Source organism: Bolinopsis microptera, chromosome 7 (assembly GCF_026151205.1).
Source record: "Bolinopsis microptera isolate Bmic1 chromosome 7, MBARI_Bmic_1.0, whole genome shotgun sequence".
NCBI classification, from domain to species: domain Eukaryota; kingdom Metazoa; phylum Ctenophora; class Tentaculata; order Lobata; family Bolinopsidae; genus Bolinopsis; species Bolinopsis microptera.
In genome coordinates this window covers 9,680,632-9,692,877 of record NC_087078.1, presented here as the reverse complement: position 1 = coordinate 9,692,877, position 12,246 = coordinate 9,680,632, and the positions used below count along the sequence as shown (strand labels likewise).

The window sequence follows — 12,246 nt, the reverse complement described above, 5'->3', positions numbered from 1 at the left end:
ATTCTATTAACGATCCATACCTGAGTAATTATCTAATTAGGTAATCATACCTGAGTGTTAATTCTATTAACGATTACCTGAGTAATTATCTAATTAGGTAATCATACCTGAGTGTTAATTCTATTAACGATTACCTGAGTAATTATCTAATTAGGTAATCATACCTGAGTCTTAATTCTATTAACGATTACCTGAGTGGACATCAAAGCATTTTCTTTCTGCTGTCTTCCATGTGTATCCACCAGTTGTGCCAAGGGTGTAATCCCCAATAATAAAACATTCGGTATATAACCAACTCCTCGGGCTGATTACAACTGACGCACATCTAGGAAATTTGTATCAGCACTATTATAGTTAGATGGTTGATATTAACTTTTGCATATTAAGATATTACTTTTACTGTTCTTAATCATCTAGGGTTATGAGGTTATGGTAAGTGTCAGGGATTAGTTTAGTAATTGGGTTACGCACCAAGGTTACAAGGTTACAAGGTTACCAGGTTACAAGGTTACAAGGTTACAAGGTTACAAGGTTACCAGGTTACAAGGTTACCAGGTTACAAGGTTACCAGGTTACCAAGGTTACGCTAGCTGTTAACGTCTTAATCCGGGGTAGTCACATTCGGAAGATAACATGTTGAGAGGTACATTGTCGGAAGATGACAATATCTTGAATTTGTGCATGGAATGAAAAATTGGTCATTAGATCACTTACTTATAATATTCATTCATGGTAGGCAAGTAACAAGAGATTAAATTTAAAACTTACCCCTCGGTTATGAGGCAGAGTTCAATGCAAGATTCGTCAGAAGAGTACTCCACCTGCGTCAAAACTGATCCAAATGCTCTTATATCGGCTGTGAAACAATCGATGTTTCGCCTGTTTCGGTGATCTGATGAGTTTTTAGATTATCGAATCTGACATAAAATACATATCCACGCAGCCTAGCGGGGTATGATGTACCCCGAAGTTATTTGGGGACCCCAGGCTTTGTGTTCATAAAAACAATGAAGATATGGCGGAATGACAGGCTGAGCACGGCGGAATGACAGGCTGAGCACGGCCCAGTAACCCCGAAGGCGCTATAGCCTGAAGCGAATATATCACGCAGACTCATCGTCCACTAAGGGCTATACGATACTTCCGCCCGCGATGTGAGGTGGGTATGGGATATATCCAACAGGGGCCCGCCGGTTTTTAAAGCTTCACAGTTTTCAACATTCATAGCAACGAAAAACCGGCCGCGATCAAGAAATTGCTTATTATTTGAAAATGCAATCACCCACCGGCATCAGCCATGAGTGCGACTTAGTCGATAATTTTAAGCCTTTATAGCTATAGTAACTGCATCTAGGAGAGTTTGAGACGGAGAAAGAGTGGGACTAGACCATGAAACATATTAAGTTAATAATTAGCAGGACTATGAAATATCAAACAAGTGAAACTCTCGGAATAGGCGGACAGGCGAATCATTTTATGGTGTGGCTAAAGATAGAACAATCATAGGTGCATTTTCCGACTTTTTCACTTGTTTGATAGAAATGAACACTCTACTAACTTCTTGTAATGTAAAGTTCAGTAGGAGAGACTGTTGGTCGAATCGTGCTGTTTGTTTCCACTTCCATAAGTGTCGTAATATCCTTATTGGGTATTAATCCCGTCACTGAATAGAAATACAGTTAGCAGAGAAACTACTAAAACAAAAGGTAACGTAACGTATTACTAGAATATTAATCACAAATAGATCAAATATTAGTTAAAAATTTATTGAATATTAATTGAATATACATATATGTCAAAATTGATTGGAAATTTATTAAATATTAGAAGTTGAATTTGGCACTCAAATTTTTATAAACAGAACTGAGACTTGAAATGTAAAATATTTCGTTAGCCCTCTTTGCCATAAAAATTAAAATTGTGAATGTATTAAATTTGTTGGTTTTTCGTGTCTTAGCAAGATATTTGAATGATTAACTGACAATTAAATAAACCTGCTCTCAAATATAGGACTCCGATTAGAATGGTTACAGTAGTCATGGTTACCTCCATAACAGCATCGCTCAGGTTATCCCCATTTCATGATACATATCTATTCTGAGAAGCAATTAAAGTTGTGACAAAAATAAAAACAATTTCATCGTAACTAAACCATGCCAGAGTTTCGTGTAAATACACTTTATCGGATCTTCTTTCTTTCAATTTGAAAATTCAATAAATTATTATATGATATAAAAATAAATGCATGCAACAGATTTTGGGGAAATTTGTTTCAAGGGTACAGTTTTCCGCATTGTCAGTAAGATCCTGTTTTATAATAATAATAATTATATAAAAATTAGTATAGGCTGTTACGGGGATCATCTGCGAGCGTGCTAAATCACCAACATCGCCCCTGTTGATATATTGTACAAGCAGCAAGGCTCAGATGGTTTGAATTTGGTCATGTGGTGAGGATGCCAGAAGATAGAATACCCAACTATCTTCTGCGTTGGATTCTAATAAGCATGGCAAAAGGTCTAGAGGTAAACCTCGCGAGAACTGGTTATCATGTGCTAAGATGAGAAATACGTATCGTACGTACTTATAAAACCGCCTGTAAGATACGTACTTTTCAATGTTTTCTACAAGTACTTCATAATTTCTATCGTCATAATAATAGGATCGTACGTGCCGCAAGCGCAAGAACCAAGATTGTTCTGGAACTAATCGAACATGCGCATTGGATCAAGATTATTCTGGAAACGTAGATTATGCAACACCCCAACCTTAGCTAACAAATGACAGTTTGGCTTCTCCCCAATGGTAAAAACCCGTACTTTTTCCCCCAATCATGGCGAATGATAATGACACCTCTTATATTTATAACTGATAACATGTTATCGGGTAGAAAGTATAACTAAAGAACAAAATTCCCGCGGAAGCTATAGTTAGCACATCGTGAGATGAAACTTATTCATTACCACGTTTAGTTACCCCACGTTACCACGTAGGCCTTAATTCCACAGAGCCGCACAATTTCGCAACTGTGTTCTAGATTTTGTGCTCTTAAGCTTCCTCTCAGCCGAACCAAATTTCGCCGCACTGTTCTACGCATTGCAGTCAGCAACCATACCACCATGATGTTCGCATACAGAATCTCGCTCCTCTTGCTTCCCTTCCTGACATCTGTCCTCTCTCACAAGCCACACGTTGCTCTGAAGTTTGGAGATGACCTCCGCAGCTACATTATGATAAACCCCGACATGTCACCTCTGGAGGAGGCAGTGTCGGTTTGCAGTTGGGTAAAACAACTCAGCCCTACTTCACGCAATGGAGCCTGGATGCACTACAAGACTCAGGATTATAGCGATGAGATTACTCTCTCTGATAACCTCTCCTGGGCTTGGCTACTATATGGCAATACTCCGCACAGCCAGACACCAGTACATTCTCAGTGGTTTCATGTATGCCTAGCTTGGTCATTTAGCAGTGGTACAGTAACGCTTTACTACAACGGTGTGCAGATAGGGTCTCGCAGCACCAGTAGAAAGTTCTCTGTCTCTACTGGCTCCCTTGTTATTGGACAATGGCATTCAACCTACAAGATGGAGGCTACCTTTAGCAGTGGTTATTCGTTTGGTGGAGAATTAACCAAGCTGAACATCCTGAAACGGAAAGTCTCCGACCAAGAGGTAGCACAAATGTATAAGTCAGGAGTATGTTCCAACTACGAAGACACGCTAGAAAACCACATCCACCTCTCTTGGGAGACGCTGCTGTCAGATGACACTGAAAAACATGGGAATATTGTAAAGTTGAACTTAACTTGTCCTACACACACACACGAGCCAACCACTGGGATACCCACCACTGTAAGACCTACAGAAGAGGGGGGTTGCAACAATCGCTGGGCTTTCCTACGCTTATCCGACATTTACAATAAGGTGGAGATAAATTAAAGAAACAACCTGCTTAGGTCAATTTGATCTTGTATGAATGAAATTAAGACAACCAATCATGTTTGTGATGACGATTGCTAAAGTAAATTTTAAATCAACTTATCATGTCCATACTAGATTAAACTAGGTAGTAAAATAATATTGTCACATCATTTCAGACAATCGAGAAGGAAATGCTTCAAGACTTGAGAGAGAGATTGGAGCTTCTTGCAGAGTTTGATGGCCATCAAATAGACGACACCCTAATAGCACATTTGACAAAACATCACTGTAGCAGCGAGATGCCAAGAGGAGACAACGAAACTGAGGAATCTGGTGATTGCAATAACTGTTGGGCCATCCTCCGCTTTCCTGACTTTTTCGAGAACGTAAGAACTTGTAGACGTAGACTGAGGTTTGAAAATATACTTTGACAATTGTAAATGCGTCAGGGTCCTAATCCTATCAAGGGGTTTGATCTTTTTTATGTACACAACGTTTTTAAATCTAAATATGTTTCGATTTTCAGACGTCTTATCTACATTATATAAAAATAGGAGCTAGTCAAGTTGTGGAACACAACAAGAAAATTGGGAATAATCTTGTGCGAGGGTAGGGACCCAGATGTCGTTTCTAACCCAAAAAAACTTTAAGGAGGCTTCTCATCAGTAGCCGCACCTCCTTACTCGGTTTCTGAACTGGAATTCTATGGGCTTCCAGACGGCCAGACCGAGTATTACCACCCCATCCTTCTAGAGTTCATCACAAGTAGCACCCACCTTGAAGATCTTTGACACCCAGACACACCCCATTGGCGAACAAACTTTGGATATAATCTTACATGCTCCCGAAGGAATCCCTGGTTTATGGTCTTTCTCATCGTCACCAGCACTTTCACTAGAGTCACCAGCCCTTTCACTGGAGTCATCAGCCCAATCACTGAAGTATACAGAAGTATAGTTGTGGAACACAACAAGAAAATTGAGAATAATCTTGTGCGAGGGTAGGGACCCAGATGTCGTTTCTAACCCAAAAAAACTTTAAGGAGGCTTCTCATCAGTAGCCGCACCTCCTTACTCGGTTTCTGAACTGGAATTCTATGGGCTTCCAGACGGCCAGACCGAGTATTACCACCCCATCCTTCTAGAGTTCATCACAAGTAGCACCCACCTTGAAGATCTTTGACACCCAGACACACCCCATTGGCGAACAAACTTTGGATATAATCTTACATGCTCCCGAAGGAATCCCTGGTTTATGGTCTTTCTCATCGTCACCAGCACTTTCACTAGAGTCACCAGCCCTTTCACTGGAGTCATCAGCCCAATCACTGAAGTATACAGAAGTATAGTTGTGGAACACAACAAGAAAATTGAGAATAATCTTGTGCGAGGGTAGGGACCCAGATGTCGTTTCTAACCCAAAAAATCTTTAAGGAGGCTTCTCATCAGTAGCCGCACCTCCTTACTCGGTTTCTGAACTGGAATTCTATGGGCTTCCAGACGGCCAGACCGAGTATTACCACCCCATCCTTCTAGAGTTCATCACAAGTAGCACCCACCTTGAAGATCTTTGACACCCAGACACACCCCATTGGCGAACAAACTTTGGATATAATCTTACATGCTCCCGAAGGAATCCCTGGTTTATGGTCTTTCTCATCGTCACCAGCACTTTCACTAGAGTCACCAGCCCTTTCACTGGAGTCATCAGCCCAATCACTGAAGTATACAGAAGTATAGTTGTGGAACACAACAAGAAAATTGAGAATAATCTTGTGCGAGGGTAGGGACCCAGATGTCGTTTCTAACCCAAAAAAACTTTAAGGAGGCTTCTCATCAGTAGCCGCACCTCCTTACTCGGTTTCTGAACTGGAATTCTATGGGCTTCCAGACGGCCAGACCGAGTATTACCACCCCATCCTTCTAGAGTTCATCACAAGTAGCACCCACCTTGAAGATCTTTGACACCCAGACACACCCCATTGGCGAACAAACTTTGGATATAATCTTACATGCTCCCGAAGGAATCCCTGGTTTATGGTCTTTCTCATCGTCACCAGCACTTTCACTAGAGTCACCAGCCCTTTCACTGGAGTCATCAGCCCAATCACTGAAGTATACAGAAGTATAGTTGTGGAACACAACAAGAAAATTGAGAATAATCTTGTGCGAGGGTAGGGACCCAGATGTCGTTTCTAACCCAAAAAAACTTTAAGGAGGCTTCTCATCAGTAGCCGCACCTCCTTACTCGGTTTCTGAACTGGAATTCTATGGGCTTCCAGACGGCCAGACCGAGTATTACCACCCCATCCTTCTAGAGTTCATCACAAGTAGCACCCACCTTGAAGATCTTTGACACCCAGACACACCCCATTGGCGAACAAACTTTGGATATAATCTTACATGCTCCCGAAGGAATCCCTGGTTTATGGTCTTTCTCATCGTCACCAGCACTTTCACTAGAGTCACCAGCCCTTTCACTGGAGTCATCAGCCCAATCACTGAAGTATACAGAAGTATAGTTGTGGAACACAACAAGAAAATTGAGAATAATCTTGTGCGAGGGTAGGGACCCAGATGTCGTTTCTAACCCAAAAAAACTTTAAGGAGGCTTCTCATCAGTAGCCGCACCTCCTTACTCGGTTTCTGAACTGGAATTCTATGGGCTTCCAGACGGCCAGACCGAGTATTACCACCCCATCCTTCTAGAGTTCATCACAAGTAGCACCCACCTTGAAGATCTTTGACACCCAGACACACCCCATTGGCGAACAAACTTTGGATATAATCTTACATGCTCCCGAAGGAATCCCTGGTTTATGGTCTTTCTCATCGTCACCAGCACTTTCACTAGAGTCACCAGCCCTTTCACTGGAGTCATCAGCCCAATCACTGAAGTATACAGAAGTATAGTTGTGGAACACAACAAGAAAATTGAGAATAATCTTGTGCGAGGGTAGGGACCCAGATGTCGTTTCTAACCCAAAAAAACTTTAAGGAGGCTTCTCATCAGTAGCCGCACCTCCTTACTCGGTTTCTGAACTGGAATTCTATGGGCTTCCAGACGGCCAGACCGAGTATTACCACCCCATCCTTCTAGAGTTCATCACAAGTAGCACCCACCTTGAAGATCTTTGACACCCAGACACACCCCATTGGCGAACAAACTTTGGATATAATCTTACATGCTCCCGAAGGAATCCCTGGTTTATGGTCTTTCTCATCGTCACCAGCACTTTCACTAGAGTCACCAGCCCTTTCACTGGAGTCATCAGCCCAATCACTGAAGTATACAGAAGTATAGTTGTGGAACACAACAAGAAAATTGAGAATAATCTTGTGCGAGGGTAGGGACCCAGATGTCGTTTCTAACCCAAAAAAACTTTAAGGAGGCTTCTCATCAGTAGCCGCACCTCCTTACTCGGTTTCTGAACTGGAATTCTATGGGCTTCCAGACGGCCAGACCGAGTATTACCACCCCATCCTTCTAGAGTTCATCACAAGTAGCACCCACCTTGAAGATCTTTGACACCCAGACACACCCCATTGGCGAACAAACTTTGGATATAATCTTACATGCTCCCGAAGGAATCCCTGGTTTATGGTCTTTCTCATCGTCACCAGCACTTTCACTAGAGTCACCAGCCCTTTCACTGGAGTCATCAGCCCAATCACTGAAGTATACAGAAGTATAGTTGTGGAACACAACAAGAAAATTGAGAATAATCTTGTGCGAGGGTAGGGACCCAGATGTCGTTTCTAACCCAAAAAAACTTTAAGGAGGCTTCTCATCAGTAGCCGCACCTCCTTACTCGGTTTCTGAACTGGAATTCTATGGGCTTCCAGACGGCCAGACCGAGTATTACCACCCCATCCTTCTAGAGTTCATCACAAGTAGCACCCACCTTGAAGATCTTTGACACCCAGACACACCCCATTGGCGAACAAACTTTGGATATAATCTTACATGCTCCCGAAGGAATCCCTGGTTTATGGTCTTTCTCATCGTCACCAGCACTTTCACTAGAGTCACCAGCCCTTTCACTGGAGTCATCAGCCCAATCACTGAAGTATACAGAAGTATAGTTGTGGAACACAACAAGAAAATTGAGAATAATCTTGTGCGAGGGTAGGGACCCAGATGTCGTTTCTAACCCAAAAAAACTTTAAGGAGGCTTCTCATCAGTAGCCGCACCTCCTTACTCGGTTTCTGAACTGGAATTCTATGGGCTTCCAGACGGCCAGACCGAGTATTACCACCCCATCCTTCTAGAGTTCATCACAAGTAGCACCCACCTTGAAGATCTTTGACACCCAGACACACCCCATTGGCGAACAAACTTTGGATATAATCTTACATGCTCCCGAAGGAATCCCTGGTTTATGGTCTTTCTCATCGTCACCAGCACTTTCACTAGAGTCACCAGCCCTTTCACTGGAGTCATCAGCCCAATCACTGAAGTATACAGAAGTATAGTTGTGGAACACAACAAGAAAATTGAGAATAATCTTGTGCGAGGGTAGGGACCCAGATGTCGTTTCTAACCCAAAAAAACTTTAAGGAGGCTTCTCATCAGTAGCCGCACCTCCTTACTCGGTTTCTGAACTGGAATTCTATGGGCTTCCAGACGGCCAGACCGAGTATTACCACCCCATCCTTCTAGAGTTCATCACAAGTAGCACCCACCTTGAAGATCTTTGACACCCAGACACACCCCATTGGCGAACAAACTTTGGATATAATCTTACATGCTCCCGAAGGAATCCCTGGTTTATGGTCTTTCTCATCGTCACCAGCACTTTCACTAGAGTCACCAGCCCTTTCACTGGAGTCATCAGCCCAATCACTGAAGTATACAGAAGTATAGTTGTGGAACACAACAAGAAAATTGAGAATAATCTTGTGCGAGGGTAGGGACCCAGATGTCGTTTCTAACCCAAAAAAACTTTAAGGAGGCTTCTCATCAGTAGCCGCACCTCCTTACTCGGTTTCTGAACTGGAATTCTATGGGCTTCCAGACGGCCAGACCGAGTATTACCACCCCATCCTTCTAGAGTTCATCACAAGTAGCACCCACCTTGAAGATCTTTGACACCCAGACACACCCCATTGGCGAACAAACTTTGGATATAATCTTACATGCTCCCGAAGGAATCCCTGGTTTATGGTCTTTCTCATCGTCACCAGCACTTTCACTAGAGTCACCAGCCCTTTCACTGGAGTCATCAGCCCAATCACTGAAGTATACAGAAGTATAGTTGTGGAACACAACAAGAAAATTGAGAATAATCTTGTGCGAGGGTAGGGACCCAGATGTCGTTTCTAACCCAAAAAAACTTTAAGGAGGCTTCTCATCAGTAGCCGCACCTCCTTACTCGGTTTCTGAACTGGAATTCTATGGGCTTCCAGACGGCCAGACCGAGTATTACCACCCCATCCTTCTAGAGTTCATCACAAGTAGCACCCACCTTGAAGATCTTTGACACCCAGACACACCCCATTGGCGAACAAACTATCAGTTGAGTTTGCAGGGCATACAACTGATAATGCTCTTATAGCTCACCTGAAAAAACATCACTGCAAAAATTTGGAATAACTGACAGGTATGCTGTATAACTTCGTAGGTAAATTTAAAATTACGTGAATCTTGCCTTTTAGTTTTATAGAATGTCTAACATTTTCAATTTTACCCATCTAAGTTTCTTTCAATTTAAGAGAAACCGCTAATCTAACGGACAGTAAACGTATTTGATAACTTGCTACTTTTCAATTAAAAGCAATAGACTAAAAATGAGATAACGCCCGTGTCTCTCATTGCAGATCTACAAAACCAAAAAGTCACGTGACACCTTAACCGATCTCTGCTGTGTGTGATATGATGGATTAACAATTGAAACACGGAAAAAACATTACTTAACTTAACCTTAGATAAAACATTGTAAAAATACCATCAACAGTTTGTGATTTGTATGTGATTGTGAACTCGAAACCACGATTAAAATTTGATTAGACCAATTTTTGTTTTCAATAACCAATAACTGAGTCATATCCAAAACATCCTATTAAAGTTAAAATTTTAACAGCTGTTTTCAAGTACTGTTTTCAAGTACTGTTTTCAAGTACTGGTTAAGTACTGGTATCGTTTGAGCAAGTGTTTTTATTTAACAATCAATTGCCATTGGTAACAATTAGTCGAGTTGTTCTCTTTAAATTATCATATTATTTACAATAGAATACAATATACAATTACAATGGGTTGCTCTAACCAGAGCCCTCTCGCTTGCAGTAGCGCGCGACCGGGCATCCACCGCCACTTCACACGTCATGTTACATGAAGCTAAATATGACGGGGAGCACGCATTCGTTTCCTAAACGGTTTAAAGGATTTTGTACATTGTACGAATGTCAATGATTAATAATTCAATTAAATGTTTTTTTTTCTGATATTTAATTTTTTTGTAAACTTAGTTGAACACATGAATTGAAGTGAAATGTGCTTTTTCAAAAAGTTTGGCCCAGTTGCCCAAGTATCGAAATAATCACAATGCTGGCAAGCATGACCGTGCCTCTTATATTCACAATACTATTTACCCCCTTTACTATTTACCCCCTTTACTATTATACCCCCTTTACTATTATACCCCTTTATTGTTTTTCAGGCATTAAGACACATCGAAAGTAGTTTAGCAGGTATATTTAAGTTCAAAACATTCTAATTCAATGTCAAAGATGACAGGAATAAGAAATAGTTATGTGGAGGTTTTTTAAGAAATTTGCGCAAAATACGCGCCAGCATGTTATACGAAATTCGGTAAAAAACCGAAAATTGCCATATTCAGGTGCCTTAAAAACCATGTTAAAATTGAGTTAGAGATGTGAAACGCCCTGCAAATTTTCAGGGCGTCTAGACGTTGACAAATCGACTACAAAAAAAGTTTCAAGTTTCAGTAGCATTGGGAAGTGGGTTTTCTAGAACCCCTGTTTTACGACAGATTGTCGTGATATATTCAGGGATAGACGCTTTGACAGTCAAATGTAGTCAATTGTATCCTAAATTTAAGTGTCCATAGATTCAAAAGTATAAAAGATACAGCCATTTCCGACCACAGGTCTTGAAAATAATTGTTTACACTTTAGTTTACATTGTATACAAAAATTATTTGACGTCACAAACACCCCTTGATGACGTCATCAATTTAACCGTTTTTAAAACTTGATTTTCGACAAAGTAATAACTTTTAAAATCAGAAGATGAATCCGAGTTCGTGGAAACATTTGTGACAGGATTAAAAACATATTTTTGGCTGTATATGTCCGTAAACTGAGTTGGATTTGCCCTGGTATGATACAGTGTCATGAGTACTAACATTTTTAGCCTCCTGTGAAATATTTCCCTGATTCATGGAATGAATGAAATGAACAAAAAATGAACATTGTCTCAGAATGCCCTGGACTGAGCTGAAACCGATTGGTATCGGTTGGTATTGATACCACAAGTGTCCCTAAGAAGTTTGGTGGGTCTAGCATGTTCAGAAAGGGCTCTGGGGCAATGTTTCCATTTTGGTTTCAGAGTAGTTGAGATCGTGGAAACATTTGTGACCGATTTGTAAACATGCCCTTGTAGCCGTAATTCTGCCTGGACTGACTTGTAATCGATCTGGCATGGTAGAGGGACATGTGTACTATCATTTCTAACCACTCAGAAGTGCGAAATATTGCCCTGGTTCATGGAATGAACGAAATGAACAAAAAATTAACATTATCCTAGAATCGCCTGAAATGAGCTGAAACCGATTGGGATCGATTGGTAGTGATACTAGAAGTGTCCCTGAGAAGTTTGGTGGGTCTAGCATGTTAAGAAAGGGCTCTGGGGCAATGTTTCCATTTTGGTTTCAGAGTAGTTGAGATCGTGGAAACATTTGTGACCGATTTGGAAACATGCCCTTGTAGCCGTAATTCTGCCTGGACTGACTTGGAATCGATCTGGCATGGTAGAGGGACATGTGTACTATCATTTCTAACCACTCAGAAGTGCGAAATATTGCCCTGGTTCATGGAATGAACGAAATGAACAAAAAATGAACATTATCCTAGAATCGCCTGAAATGAGCTGAAACCGATTGGGATCGATTGGTAATGATACCACAAGTGTCCCTGAGAAGTTTGGTGGGTCTAGCATGTCCAGAAAGGGCTCTGGGGCAATGTTTACCTCTGAAAGCAGAGCTCCTGCTTCCAAGCTCGTATTGCGAAGGGGAGGCCTGCCTTCCGAGATCGCATCACAAAGGGGAACCCTCGAGTCCAAAATCGTATATCGAAGGGTAGG

At 41.5% G+C, this 12,246-nt stretch overlaps 1 protein-coding gene across 1 annotated transcript; it reads left to right on the top strand.

Annotated features, from left to right (window-relative positions):
* Positions 1-3,026: 3,026 nt before the first annotated feature.
* Positions 3,027-4,450, top strand: LOC134818529 (uncharacterized). Its single transcript, XM_063828139.1, has 2 exons — positions 3,027-3,926; positions 4,100-4,450. The coding sequence occupies exons 1-2, from the start codon at positions 3,120-3,122 to the stop codon at positions 4,352-4,354; spliced, it is 1,062 nt and encodes a 353-aa protein (XP_063684209.1). The 5' UTR covers positions 3,027-3,119; the 3' UTR covers positions 4,355-4,450.
* Positions 4,451-12,246: the final 7,796 nt, after the last annotated feature.

Bases quoted from the DNA above. Each gene is read 5' to 3' on its own strand.
- LOC134818529 (XM_063828139.1), top strand. From the start codon at position 3,120: ATGATGTTCGCATACAGAATCTCGCTCCTCTTGCTTCCCTTCCTGACA. The intron at 3,927-4,099 runs GTGGAGATAAAT...ACATCATTTCAG, and splicing joins TATCCGACATTTACAATAAG to ACAATCGAGAAGGAAATGCT.